Source organism: Dipodomys spectabilis, unplaced genomic scaffold (genome assembly GCF_019054845.1).
Source record: "Dipodomys spectabilis isolate Male_0828 unplaced genomic scaffold, ASM1905484v1 ptg000083l, whole genome shotgun sequence".
Classification (NCBI taxonomy): domain Eukaryota; kingdom Metazoa; phylum Chordata; class Mammalia; order Rodentia; family Heteromyidae; genus Dipodomys; species Dipodomys spectabilis.
The window spans coordinates 3,684,037-3,696,286 of NW_024870760.1; the positions used below are offsets into that span (position 1 = coordinate 3,684,037).

The 12,250-nt window shown below is 40.5% G+C and overlaps 1 protein-coding gene across 2 annotated transcripts in view; it reads left to right on the forward strand.

Annotated features, from left to right (window-relative positions):
* Positions 1 to 12,250, forward strand: part of Cep192 (centrosomal protein 192) — a 116,518-nt gene that overhangs the window by 101,188 nt on the left and 3,080 nt on the right. Inside the window, exons 44-45 of one of the 2 annotated variants that reach the window (XM_042683664.1) lie at positions 1,981 to 2,110; positions 2,917 to 2,975. In XM_042683664.1, coding sequence (XP_042539598.1) covers positions 1,981 to 2,110; positions 2,917 to 2,975 — 189 coding nt within the window. The remainder of the gene's footprint in view (positions 1 to 1,980; positions 2,111 to 2,916; positions 2,976 to 12,250) is intronic. The other variant, XM_042683665.1, reaches the window with a different exon arrangement.

A 12,250-nucleotide genomic window follows, 5' to 3' on the forward strand; every position in this document is an offset into this window, starting at 1 on the left:
CAAAGCCAGCCCAGGCAGGAAAGTCTGTGAGACTCTTATCTCCAATAAACCACTAGGAAACCGGAAGTGGCGCCGTGGCTCAAGCAATAGAGCGCTCGCCTTGAGCTGAAGAGCGCAGGGACAGCATCCAGGCCCAGAGTTAAAGACCCATAACCAACAAAGAAAAAAAAAAGCAGGGGCTGGGAAGGTGGCTCAGTGGTAGAGCGCTTGCCTTGCATGCCTGAGGCCCTGGGTTCGACTCCTCAGCACCACATAAGCAAAAGAAAAAAGCCGGAAGTGGCACTGTGGCTCAAGTGTTAGAGTGCTAGCCTTGAGCTGAAGAGCTGAGGGACAGTGCCCAGGCCCAGAGTTCAGGCCCCATGACCGGACCCACCCTCCCCGCCCCCCCCAAAAAAAAAGAAAAAAAAAAAAAGCAAATTTATTTTTTGTCACTTGTGGGGCTTGAACTCCGGGCCTGGGCACTGTCCCTGAGCTTTTTTTGCTCAAGGCTAGTGCTCTACAACTTGGAGCCACATCACCACTTCTGGTTAATTGGAAATAAGAGTCTCATCATTTTCCTTCCATGCTGGCTTTGAACTGTGATATTCAGTTACCAGCGTCCTGAGTAGCTAGGATTAGAGGTGTGAGCCACCAGCACCTGGCTAACATGAAATTTTATATGAGCAATTTACATAAGTCAGGAGAGGGAGAGGTGAGTAAAGTTGCCAGCTGTAGAAAGGACTGGGCAACAGTCTGTGGGCTCTGGAGCCTTGTATGAGAGAGAGAGGCTGCCGAGGAGCTTGAAGGAGCATGATGGGACACATGTACCCAGAAAGTCCTCTGTGCGGAACAGACTGATTACAGGGAGACATAGCATAGTGGGCACAAGTCATGGCTGTGTTTCAGTAGTGCAGGAGTAAAACTGTGTCAGAGACATGACAAGAATAAACAGATTGGAGAGGTCTGTAGCAGAGAGACCTAAGGACTCAATGATGTGGATAAAGAGTCAAGAGAGAGAAGAGGGTGTCAGAGTGGCTGCCAGAACAACTGTCTAAATACTTAGAAGTACAGATAGAGGAAAGGGAGGTGAGGGATTACAGGTTTAAATATTTGTGTTTGTAGGGCCTGAGATGTCTTGGAGATACTGGGAAGTGGTCATTGTGTTCTGACTAAAGATGGAGTATGGTACTTAAGAGTCCCAGTGAGAACTGAGGTATACATGTAGGCATTGTAGAGCCCTTCAGGGATAGAACTGCCTGGACAGGAACATTGTACTAGCAGTTAGGAAGTCCCAGATCAAGCCTTGGGAAAAGGTTGCAGAGATGTTAGGGAGCAGAGGTGACCCGGAAAGGTTGGAAGTTTTTGAAATAGTTAACTTGTAAAATCAGGACTGAAGAAAGTGCTCCCTTCACCATGGGCTGCTGGGAGGCAGTCAAGAGAAGTCGGCATTCTTCCCACAATTTTAGAGCAGCTCACAGAGCACAGCTTGAGTAGTCCAGAAGACAAGAACTGAGATAGAAGGACTGCTTGCTACTGACTGGGTTTGTGGCAGGCAAGCAGCCAGGCTTTAAAGAGAGGGGAAGAAGGCAGAGAAGGCTGTGCTCACAGTGCGCCCCTCACTCACCTAGCAGCTTTGTAAGCGCCTCCTGCTACACCTCACATGGACTAGGTAAAATGATTTTTTAAAAATTAAGTTGTGAGGCGCTGGGAAGGTGGCTCAGTGGTAGAGTGCTTGCCTCACATGCATGAGGCCCTGGGTTCAATTCCTCAGCACCACATAAGCAGAAAAAGCCAGAAGTGATGTTGTGGCTCAAGTGGTGGAACACTAGGCTTGAACTGAAGAGCTCAGGGACAGCGCCCAGGCCCAGAGTTCAAGGCCCATGACTGACCCTGCCCCTGCCCCCACCCCCCAAAAAAAGATTAAGTTGTGAGTGAAAACACAATATATAAAAATAGTTGTTATAGATTCTAAATAGATACCTTTCAAACCTGTTCCCAAAGCAGGCAAGGTGATTTGAGTCAGCGTGGCGTATATGCCCCAGAAGATGTGTATGTGTTCCTGCCAACCAGAGTCGGGGAATCACGGACACTGAAAGTTAATCTGAGGAATAGTTCTTTCATTACACACTCAGTAAGTTGGAAATGTTACTGTGGGTTTTAGAAAGGTAAATGCATTCTAAATGCTCGATGGTTTGACAACTATTTTCCTGTTGGTTAGAAATATATTTTATATATTACATATTATATATTATGATGATGAGCTAATTTTTAGAAATGACTTAATACTGTATTTGTAAAGAAAGTCATTGGAAATTCATGGTCTTATATTTGAAAATCAAAAATTTTAACTTTTTTTTCTCTTTTGCACGGTATATCTCTCTCACAGACATAATTCTGGATAAACATTTAGTTTAAAACTTCCTTAAGGGGGTGCTGGGAAGGTGGCTCAGTGGTAGAGCGCTTGTCTTGCATGCCTGAGGCCCTGGGTTCGATTCCTCAGCACCACATAAGCAAAAAAGAAAAAAAAAAGCCAGAAGTGGTGCTGTGGCTCAAGTGGTAGAGTGCTAGCCTTGAGCTGAAGAGCTGAGGGACAGCACCTAGGCCCAGAATTCAGGCCCCACAACCGGACCCAAAAAACAAAAACAAAAAACAAAAAAACTTCCTTAAGGAAGTGGCGCTGTGCCTCAAAGTGGGAGAGCACTAGCCTTGAGTGAAAAGGCTCAGGGACAGTGTCAAGGCCTTAAGTTCAAGCCCCATGACCGACAAAAAAAACAAAAAACAAAACTTACTTAAATGTGGTTTTATTACAGGAACATTGTTTCCTGCATAATATTGTGACTGTAACTAAATTTACATAATGTGTCTTTATAGTGTGATATTTGATACATGCAAAAACATTTGTCTAACTTTATAAAATGTTTTCTTATTGAATTCCAGCTGAAGTTTTTGAGTCCCAGAGAGCCTTTCCACATCAAGCATTCCAAATACTCTTTGCGGTGAGTTTATCCTAAAGTCCCATGTTCTTCTCAGGTGTAGAACTTGTCTTTTAGAAGTTAGAGGGCAGGGAGGCCTCCTTTGTTGCAATACCATTGTAATCACTAACAGCAAAGAGTATCGTGTATTTTGTGTGAAGAGTGAGGTTGCCAGCAGGGAGCATTTTCTTGACACAGTCAAGTAACAGTGTGGCAACCCTTTTCAGGTTTGGACCTAGAATGATTTCTCTTACCTGGAATCTTCCTCACTGCATCAGTAGCTTAATTATCTCATGGTTAAATTCTAGAATACGTCATGTAGACAGCAGTTGGGAAGATATCTGCTGGTCCTAGAACTGAGCGTGTTTTTATAACGTTTGTGGGAAGGAGAGTATTATCTACATTGAATCTACATTGGCTGTAAATAAGAAGGATAGGATAAAGAAATTGGGGAGAATGTTAGGACGGAACTGTCTGTATAAATAAGTAATTGTTGCTTTTTGGATTGTTTGGGGTTAACAGTCCAGAAAGTTTATATTTAAACAGATTTCCCAAGTGGTCCTTGGTGATGGGCTTAAACCAGGTCTCAGTGTATATTCAGGAACATGAAAGTCTTTTGTTGCTTTGTTCTATAAGCTGTTCACTGATTAACTTCTGCTATTTCTTCCTTATTTTCTTGCCCTTCTGGCTAATTCTCTTTGTCTATATGATGCTCATTTAGGTTGAAATCTCAAACAGTGTATTAACAATAGAGTTCTGTTGGACTTAATGCTGAAGAATCATATTAATTTCATCTTTGAATCTTTCAAACAATTATTATATGATCTCACATTTTAGCATTAGAGAACTAGTCATGAAATACATTCTGCAATGAAAACCTCGACAATTCTGTGAACATTGTAGCGTTGTCCTTTACTAAGTTACTAAGACCAGCATTTCTCTTTAGAAAGCTTACTCAGAAATGACTTGGTTGAGGACACTTCTCTCCACTTCTGTCTTGTCACTCTTTTCTCTCATCTATCACCTTTTTCTCCTACTTTGTATTGTTATATATTTGTTGGCTAAACCCTTCCTCTTACTCCCAGGGGACTGACCTAAAGGTGCAAGGTATAGATTTCAGTTCTGCAAAGTCAACAATGAATGTATAATGTATGTTGAAGATTATCATAGTTTCAAATCCCTCTGAGGATCAGTTTTCTCTTTAGCAAAAATAGAGATCTAATGCTTCTAAGAGCTTTGAATTATATAGAGGAACATATAAAAGACATGTGAACAGAGGTAGGAAGACCAGCAGATGTTTGCATCTTCTTCATTACCAAATCTGTCCTTCAGATGACCTTTTCAAGAAGGATTCATCAGTACTAACTGCAAAATTTTTATGAAATACCACATTTCCTTCCTTCCTTTCTTCCTTCCTTCTTTCCTTCCTTCCTTCCTTCCTTCCTTCCTTCCTTCCTTCCTCTCTCTCTCTCTCTCTCTCTCTCTGGGCTTAGGTGCTGTCCTTCAACTCTTCAGCTCAAGGCTAGTGCTCTACCACTAGCCAGGGCCTCATTCAGGCAAGTACTCTTCCACAGAGCCACATTCCCAGCCCTATTAACACTTCTTTTTTTTTTTTTTTATTGTGAAAATACTGTACAGAGGGGTTACAATAACATGGGCAAGATAATGAGTACATTTCTTATCAAGCATTGTAGCCTCCTCCTTTGTTTCCCCTTCCCATCCCTTCCCATCCTCCCCCCCATCCCCCCTATTAACACTTCTTAAGCTCAGTTCACCCAACTGAATTCAAGGCTCTTTCTCATGAATTCTCTATTTCAGATAATAACATTCCCACGCCAAAATATCACATTTCATATCCGTGCTTTTTCTTTTACTCTCCTCCACACCTACATAGAAGAATAGATTTAAAAAAAGAAAACACCAAATCCGAGTTCTCTTAGCTTCTGTGCTTTGAGTCTGAGTCTCTATAGGTATTGCTCTAATTGACTTGTTCTAGTATGTAAGGTGGTAGTTAGATGGTACTAAAATGCAGAGGCACTTAGTTTGTTCATAAAGAACCCATTTAAGTTTCTAATTGTGGTAAATATTTTTAGTAATTAAATATAACATATTGAGTAAAGTATCCTGTTTTTTTTGTCATCTTATTCTTTTTCTTCTATTGTACAACAGAGTTACAATTCCATAAGTCAGGTTATGAGTAGAATGAATTGTCATCAAGTATTTTAATTAATGTTATTATCTTTTTTTGGGGGAAGGGTGGTCCGGTAGTGGGGCTGAACTCTGGGCCTGGGCGCTGTCCCTCAGCTCTTCAGCTCAAGGCTAGCACTCTACCACTTGAGCCACAGTGCCACTTCCAGCTTTTTTCTTTTTGCTTATGTGGTGCTGAGGAATTGAACCCAGATCCTCATGCATTCAAGACAAGCGTTCTACCACTGAGCCACCTTCCCAGCCTAATGTTATTATCTTAATTCAAATGTTGTAATGTCTGCCTTATTAATTCAGTCTCAGACTAGCTCCTGACCCTCATCAGAACCAGAATTCTTTGGCTTGTTTTTCTGTTTAGCAGCATTGGTTTGTAAACCAGAACCTTGCCCATGCTAGGCAAGCACTGTGGACTGACCTAGCCATTGCATGCAGTAGATCCATGAAATACTTTAGTGCTTGCTTTGCATGCATGAAGCCTTGGGTTTGATTCCTCAGTACCATATAAACAGAAAAAGCTAGAAGTGGCTCTGTGGCTCAAGTTGTAAAGTGCTAGTGTTGAGCAAAAGAAGCTTAGGGACAGTGCCCAGGCCTTGTGTTCATGCCCCAGGACTGGCAAAATAAAAAAGGCTTTTTTTTATTTTGAGTTGTGGCTCAAGTGGTAGAGCACTAGCCTTGCGCTAAAAAGTTTGAAGACAAGCCCTGAGTTGAACCGCCAGGATGGACACAAAAAAATCTTTTGAAGAGCCTATTATCAACTTTGAAAAACAAAAACATTACTTATATGTACCTCATCTAGTTTTGGTAAGGAGCCAATATTAAAAGTATCTGGTTATGCCGGGCGTGGCTCATGCCTGTAATCCTAGCTACTCAGAAGGGTGAGATTTGAGGATTGCAGTTCAAATCCATCCCAAGCAGGAAAGGCTATGAGACTCTTATCTCCAATAAACCACTCAGAAAACTGGAAGTGGTGCTGTGTCTCCAGTGGTAGAGCGCTAGCCTTGAGCTGAAGAGCTGAGAGAGGGACAGCGCCCAGGCCCAGAGTTCAAGCTCCAGGACGGAGCCCCCCAAAAAAATCTGTTAAATTGTCATTGTTTTTATTTTATAACTAGACAATGAGGTGTTCAAAACCTACCAGGAGTTAATGATAATTTAACAGCCAGGATTACAGGCATCAGTCACTGACAACTCAACTTTCTTGATCCTTTCCAGAAGATTCCTAAGTGTTGCCCATTGTAATGTTACAAGACGAGGTATCTTTTCAGAGGTCAAGAGTAGGAATGGGACCAGCTAAATGAAATGACATAAGTATAAAAGGTGATCTTTCTGTAGCATCTCAATCTATCCCAGCTGCTAGAACAGATACTATAGACCAGGTGGCTCAAAAAACAACAGAAATCCATTTCACACAATTCTGGCACCTAGAAAAATCATGATCAAGATGTTACGAGTTTTGATATCTGGTAAGGGCTGCTTCTTGGTCCAGACAGTTATCTTTTATGTGGGGGTAAGGAGGACAGGGATAGGTGTAAACCACAACATTAACTAAATTAATGATTAAAATATCAGATTATTTTCCTATTAATCTATATTTTTCATCATGTCAATTTTTTTTTTTTTTTGGGTCCGGTCGTGGGGCCTGAACTCTGGGCCTGGGCGCTGTCCCTCAACTCTCCAGCTCAAGGTCAGCGCTCTACCACTTGAACCACATCATCACTTCCGGCTTTTTTCTTTTTGCTTATGTGGTGCTGAGGAATCGAACCCAGGGCCTCAGGCATGCAAGGCAAGCGCTCTACCACTGAGCCACCTTCCCAGCCCCATCATCATGTTAATTTTTAAGCAAGATATGTCAAACTGCCTGGTGGTTTTGCTACTTTTCATGTAGGTTGTGACAATACTATTCACATGCATGATGAGAAATTCATGTGATATCAATGAAATGGCATTTTGCTTGGTTTTATCTTGTTTTCCAAACATAGCTAGGGATAGTGGCATAAACCTGCACCTCTAGCACTTGAGAGATGGGGGTCTCTCTTTCTCTCTCAAGTTCAAGGCCAGTCGGGACTACACAGTGAGACCATGTCTCAGAAACAATTTAAAGTAAAGTAAGTGTTCATTATGACCCCACTTAATATAATAGTATCCATTGTTACATACTCAAGCTAGTCAGGATTATACAATGAGACTTTATGTAGTCACAACTTCAAGGATCACAAGTTCAAAGGACTACTGAGACCCTGTCTCTAAAACAATTCAAAGGGGGAAAAAAAGTGTTCATTTTATCCTGCTATATATAAAAGTATCCAGTTTTGTTGAGGGGAACTGTTGACTTGTCATCCCAGTGCTAGGAAAATTTAAAGTGTAAGCCTACATTTTAGAAACATGAGAAAATATTTTTAAATTAAGTAAACCTTCGATAGCATTTTAAATGACAGCAAAAGATACAGACTGTTTGTACTCTTATATTTAAATTGGTTACAACTTGTTTTATGTCTGTGTGCTGATTCTAAAGTTTGAACTCAAGGCTTGGGCACTATCCTTGAGCTTCTTTTGCTTAAGGTTAGTGCCACAGCTCCACTTTGGCCTTTTGGTGGTTAATTGAAGATAAGAGTCTCATGGACTTTCCTGTGTGGGCTGGCTTTGAACCAGGATCTTCAGATCGCAGTCTCCTGAATAGCTAGGATTTTAGGCACAAGCTACCTACCAGTGCTTGACTAAATCTTTTAAAACTTTTATACTCCAAAGACAAACTTAAATGAGATAATTTTCTACTTCATTAGGTCATTCTGATCTCAGTGAGTTTCCAGAAAGCATCAGTTGGCACTATTCTTACGTAACAATAGAGTAAATAATTCATAATAATTCCATCTTTGGTTTTAACAGTAGCAACTCACAGTAAATTTGATAAAATATAAATAAGAAGCTCCTTGTATATAAATAAGTTGCTAGTTGCTAAAACCTTACCTCCTCAGGAGGCTGAGATTGGAGAGTTGCTCAAAGCCATCATAGACAGACAAGTCTGAGATTCTCTTGACTCCAAAAAACAAGCAAAAAGCAGAAGTAGAGTGGCTTGCATGATAAAGTACCATCATGCACAAAAAAGCCAGTAAGAAAAAAATGAAAAAGAAAATTTGTGTGTAAAGCACTAAGTCTAATTCTAGGACATAGAAGACTTCTGTCATGCCACATCCACTGACCTCGTATAGATAATAAATACCATGTGAAGTAAAGGACAGAGGCTGGCTTATTCAGAGCCAAGGAGAATCAGCAGGAGAAGCCAGCTGCTGCACTAACCTTGCTGGAAAGTGTTCAGAACCCTGAAGTAGTAGGTGCTTATTCTCACTATTGAACTGAGTGCTTTTGTGTTTGTCCCAACTATTAAGAAACTTTGACTTTGGACAAAGGAGCTCATAAACTGTAATTGGTGATTGAGAGAAACAGTTCCCTTGCTTTAGCAAGTGGAACAAAATCTCAGTTTTTAGAACCCTGAGGAAGTAATTTCCAGTCTGCTCACTGACACCATTAAGTACACTTCCAGCATAATAATGTGACTGTGGTCATCCATAGGGTATACGAAGTAATAATTACCTTATACAGTGTACCTTTGCCAAGGCTATTAGAGGCTTGCTGGGGCTGCACTTTCAAGTTCCAGCATCAACACATGAAAAGCATTTCCCTTGCTGACTGTAACAGCAAGAGGCAGAAGAGTTTCCCAGAAGTCACAGGGGCTTTGCCTTATATAGAGGTAGGTAAGCACAAATATGTATGCTGAGGGTATTTAGCTCCCTTAAAAGTACAGATTTATAAATAAAGCAATAGGGTAAAAGTTCTTTGGGAGGACACTAATTGCTTATCTCCTTTTTGTATATTTTTAAAAAGAATTTGTTTGTGTTTACTTTTTTTTTTAACCTTTGTCATTATACACTATACTATTTCCTACTGAAGTAAGGTCACCACTTTGTTGTGCCTTTGTGTCCTTGCTCCAGAGGAGTTGCTTAGTCTTGGCAGACTTCTAAGCTGGCAGATCCTGCTGTGTGGTTTCAGAGGGAAGGTTAGTTCTAGCAGAAGCTGCAGCTAAGCAGCAACTTAACAACCTGTTCTGACACTTAGGAACCAAATATTTGTGTTGTTTCCCATTTTGGATCATGGTGATACCTTGATGTACTAATGTGTTAGCTTATTATTTTTTTTAATAAAAAGGGGCTCCTTTTAAATTTAGAGAGGGAAAGTTCTAGTTGATTGAATTTCTAGGTTTGTTATTACAGTGTATTCAAAATAGAATGTAATCTTGGAACAGGCGATTTGTCACAATACCTTTTCATATTAGTTAAGCTTTCTCATCACTGTGATAGAATACTGAGAAAACAGCTCAAGGGAGGAAAGCTTCATTTGGGCTCAGAGTTAAAGAAGTTTCAGCCGGCTCCATGACTGTGGCCTGAGGTAAAGAAAAACATGGCAACATGGGGGCCTGGCAGAGCAAAGGTGCTCACCTTATGGCAGCCAGGAAGCAGAGAGAAAAGAAAGCAGGAAACAAGATACATCCCTCAGAGGCCTGCCCCTAGTGGCCTACCTCCTCCAAATATAGTCACCTGCATGATATAATGATATCAAATTATGAACGTATTAGAGGATTCATGCATTGATTTGATCAGAGTCCTCATATTTAATCACTTCTCCATGATTAGATTCAGCTGGGGCCCAGCCTTCAACATATGAGCCCTGTGGAAGACATTTCATATTGAAAGGATAACAATTTTAAACACTTTGTTGGGATATAGAGCAATTCTATATTCTGTATTGAATTTTATTAATAATAGTCACTTCTATTATTAGCTCTAATCCTTATCCTAACCCTCAGAAAAAGTTTATCAAGTTCTGCTTCTTTTAGAAGCATTAATGGTAGAAGTAGGAAGGTGTGATAGATGGGGTTGGAGGTGTAACTCAGTTGGTAGAGTGCTAGTTAGTGAGCAAAAGTGCAGGTACCAACTTTGAGACCTGGTCTCAGACCTAAAACAACCCAAAAAACAAAAACAAAAAACACGGGGCTGGGAAGGTGGCTTATCTTGTATGCACGAGGCCCTGGATTCTATTCTTCAGCACCATATAAACAGAAAAATCCAGAAGTGGTACTGTGGCTCAAGTGGTAGATTGCTATCCTTGAGCTGAAGAGCTGAGGGACAGCACCCAGGCCCCGAGTTCAGGCCCCACAACTAACAAAAAACAACAACAACAACAAAAAACAAAAAAACAGGAAAGGAATAGGATCCCAGATTTATTTGGGGATATTTTGTTATTTATGCTAATTAATAATAGTTTTTTTTGGAGGTGGGGGGTCCGGTCGTGGGGCCTGAACTCTAGGTCTGGGTGCTATCCCCCAGCTCTTCAGCTCAAGGCTAGCACTTTACCACTTGAGCCACAACGCCACTTCCAGCTTTTTTCTTTTTGCTTATGTGGTGCTGAGGAATCAAACCCAGGGCCTCAGGCATGTAAGGCAAGCGCTCTACCACTGAGCCACCTTCCCAGCCCTAATAAGAGTTCTTTAGGTTGGCAAATTCTTGAGTATTGAAATGTTAACATAAAAGAGAACATTGTTGTTAATGCCATAGAGCAGGTTTCTTTTTTCTTTTTTTTTTTAAGATATATTAGTGCTGACATGGAAAAGTACAGGGTATTTTGAGGGGAAAAAAACCCAAGGCTTTAAATAAAAAATACAGGGGCTAGGAATGTATCTCAGTGAGAGAATGAATGTCTAGTGTGCACAGATCCTGGGTTTGATCCACTGCACTCAAAAATGAATGGATAGGTAGGTAGGTAGGTAGGTAGATAGATAGATAGATAGATAGATAGATAGATAGATAGATAGATAGATAGATAGATAGATAGATAGATAGGACAGATAAGATAGACATGTTTGCTATATAAATTAGACTATGTATTCAAGTCTTCTGTATTCATGAGTTCTGCATTACCTACCACCAATTGAAAATATTCAGCAAAAAGAATTACATCTATACTAAACAACTGATATTTTTCCCTCATTAATTCCCTAAGCAAATGCAATACAACTGTTTATGTAACATGTTGTTAGGTATTATAATTAGTATTATAATTAGGGCTGATTTTAAAGTATGTGGAGGATGTGCATAGGCTATTTACAGATACTGTGCCATTCTAGATAAGGTACAAAGCATCTACAGTTTCAGTGTCCACAGGCTCCTGGAATTAAGCCCAGGACATGGAGGAATACCATATATTCTGCTGTAGCTGAAGATCTAGATCTGTGCTAGCTAACAGATATGTCCAAGAAAGTGTCTTTGAAATACTATGTTAAAAAAAAATCATTAGCCCAACATGTTGCATTGCATCTAAAAGCTAATATTACATACTGGATTTCATCAGGGACCACATAGGACAGCAGTGTGCAAAAATTCTAATGACCATACTTCCAGATGTGTGGCTGAGAAGAGACTGAGGGCTGGAGTGCTTCCCCACGAGGAAAAGTCTCAATTCTTTAAAATTCCACATAAAAGCAATTAAGACTGAACGTTAATGATGTCACATAGGCTATACATAAAGTATACAAAGACCTTTCACCATAGACGTACAGGTCTCCTTTGGAGACATAGTTTATGGATAAAAACAAACTTACTACTTATAAATACAGGATACTTAATTGCCTGTCTCTACATAATCTGAAAATGTACTTCTTTTAGAATTTTTTTTTGGGGTGGGGGTCGGTCTTGGGTATTGAACTCTGGGCCTAGGCGCTGTCCCTGAGCTCTTCAGCTCAAGGCTAGAGCTCTACCACTTGAGCCACAGTGCCACTTCCAGTTTTCTGGTGGTTAACTGGAGATAAGAGTCTCACAGACATTCCTGCCCAGGCTGGCTTTGAACCATAATCCTGAGTAACTAGGATGACAGGCGTGAGCCACCAGTGCCAGACTAGAATTTTTTTTTAATCTACAATTTTATTAAGACAAAGACTGACAGCATGGTATGAAGTTTATAGTTAGAATTTTCACAGATGACTAACATATATGCCTAGAAAGATTTTATGGTGTAGATCTAGATGCAAGATGTCAAGAATCCATAGAGCT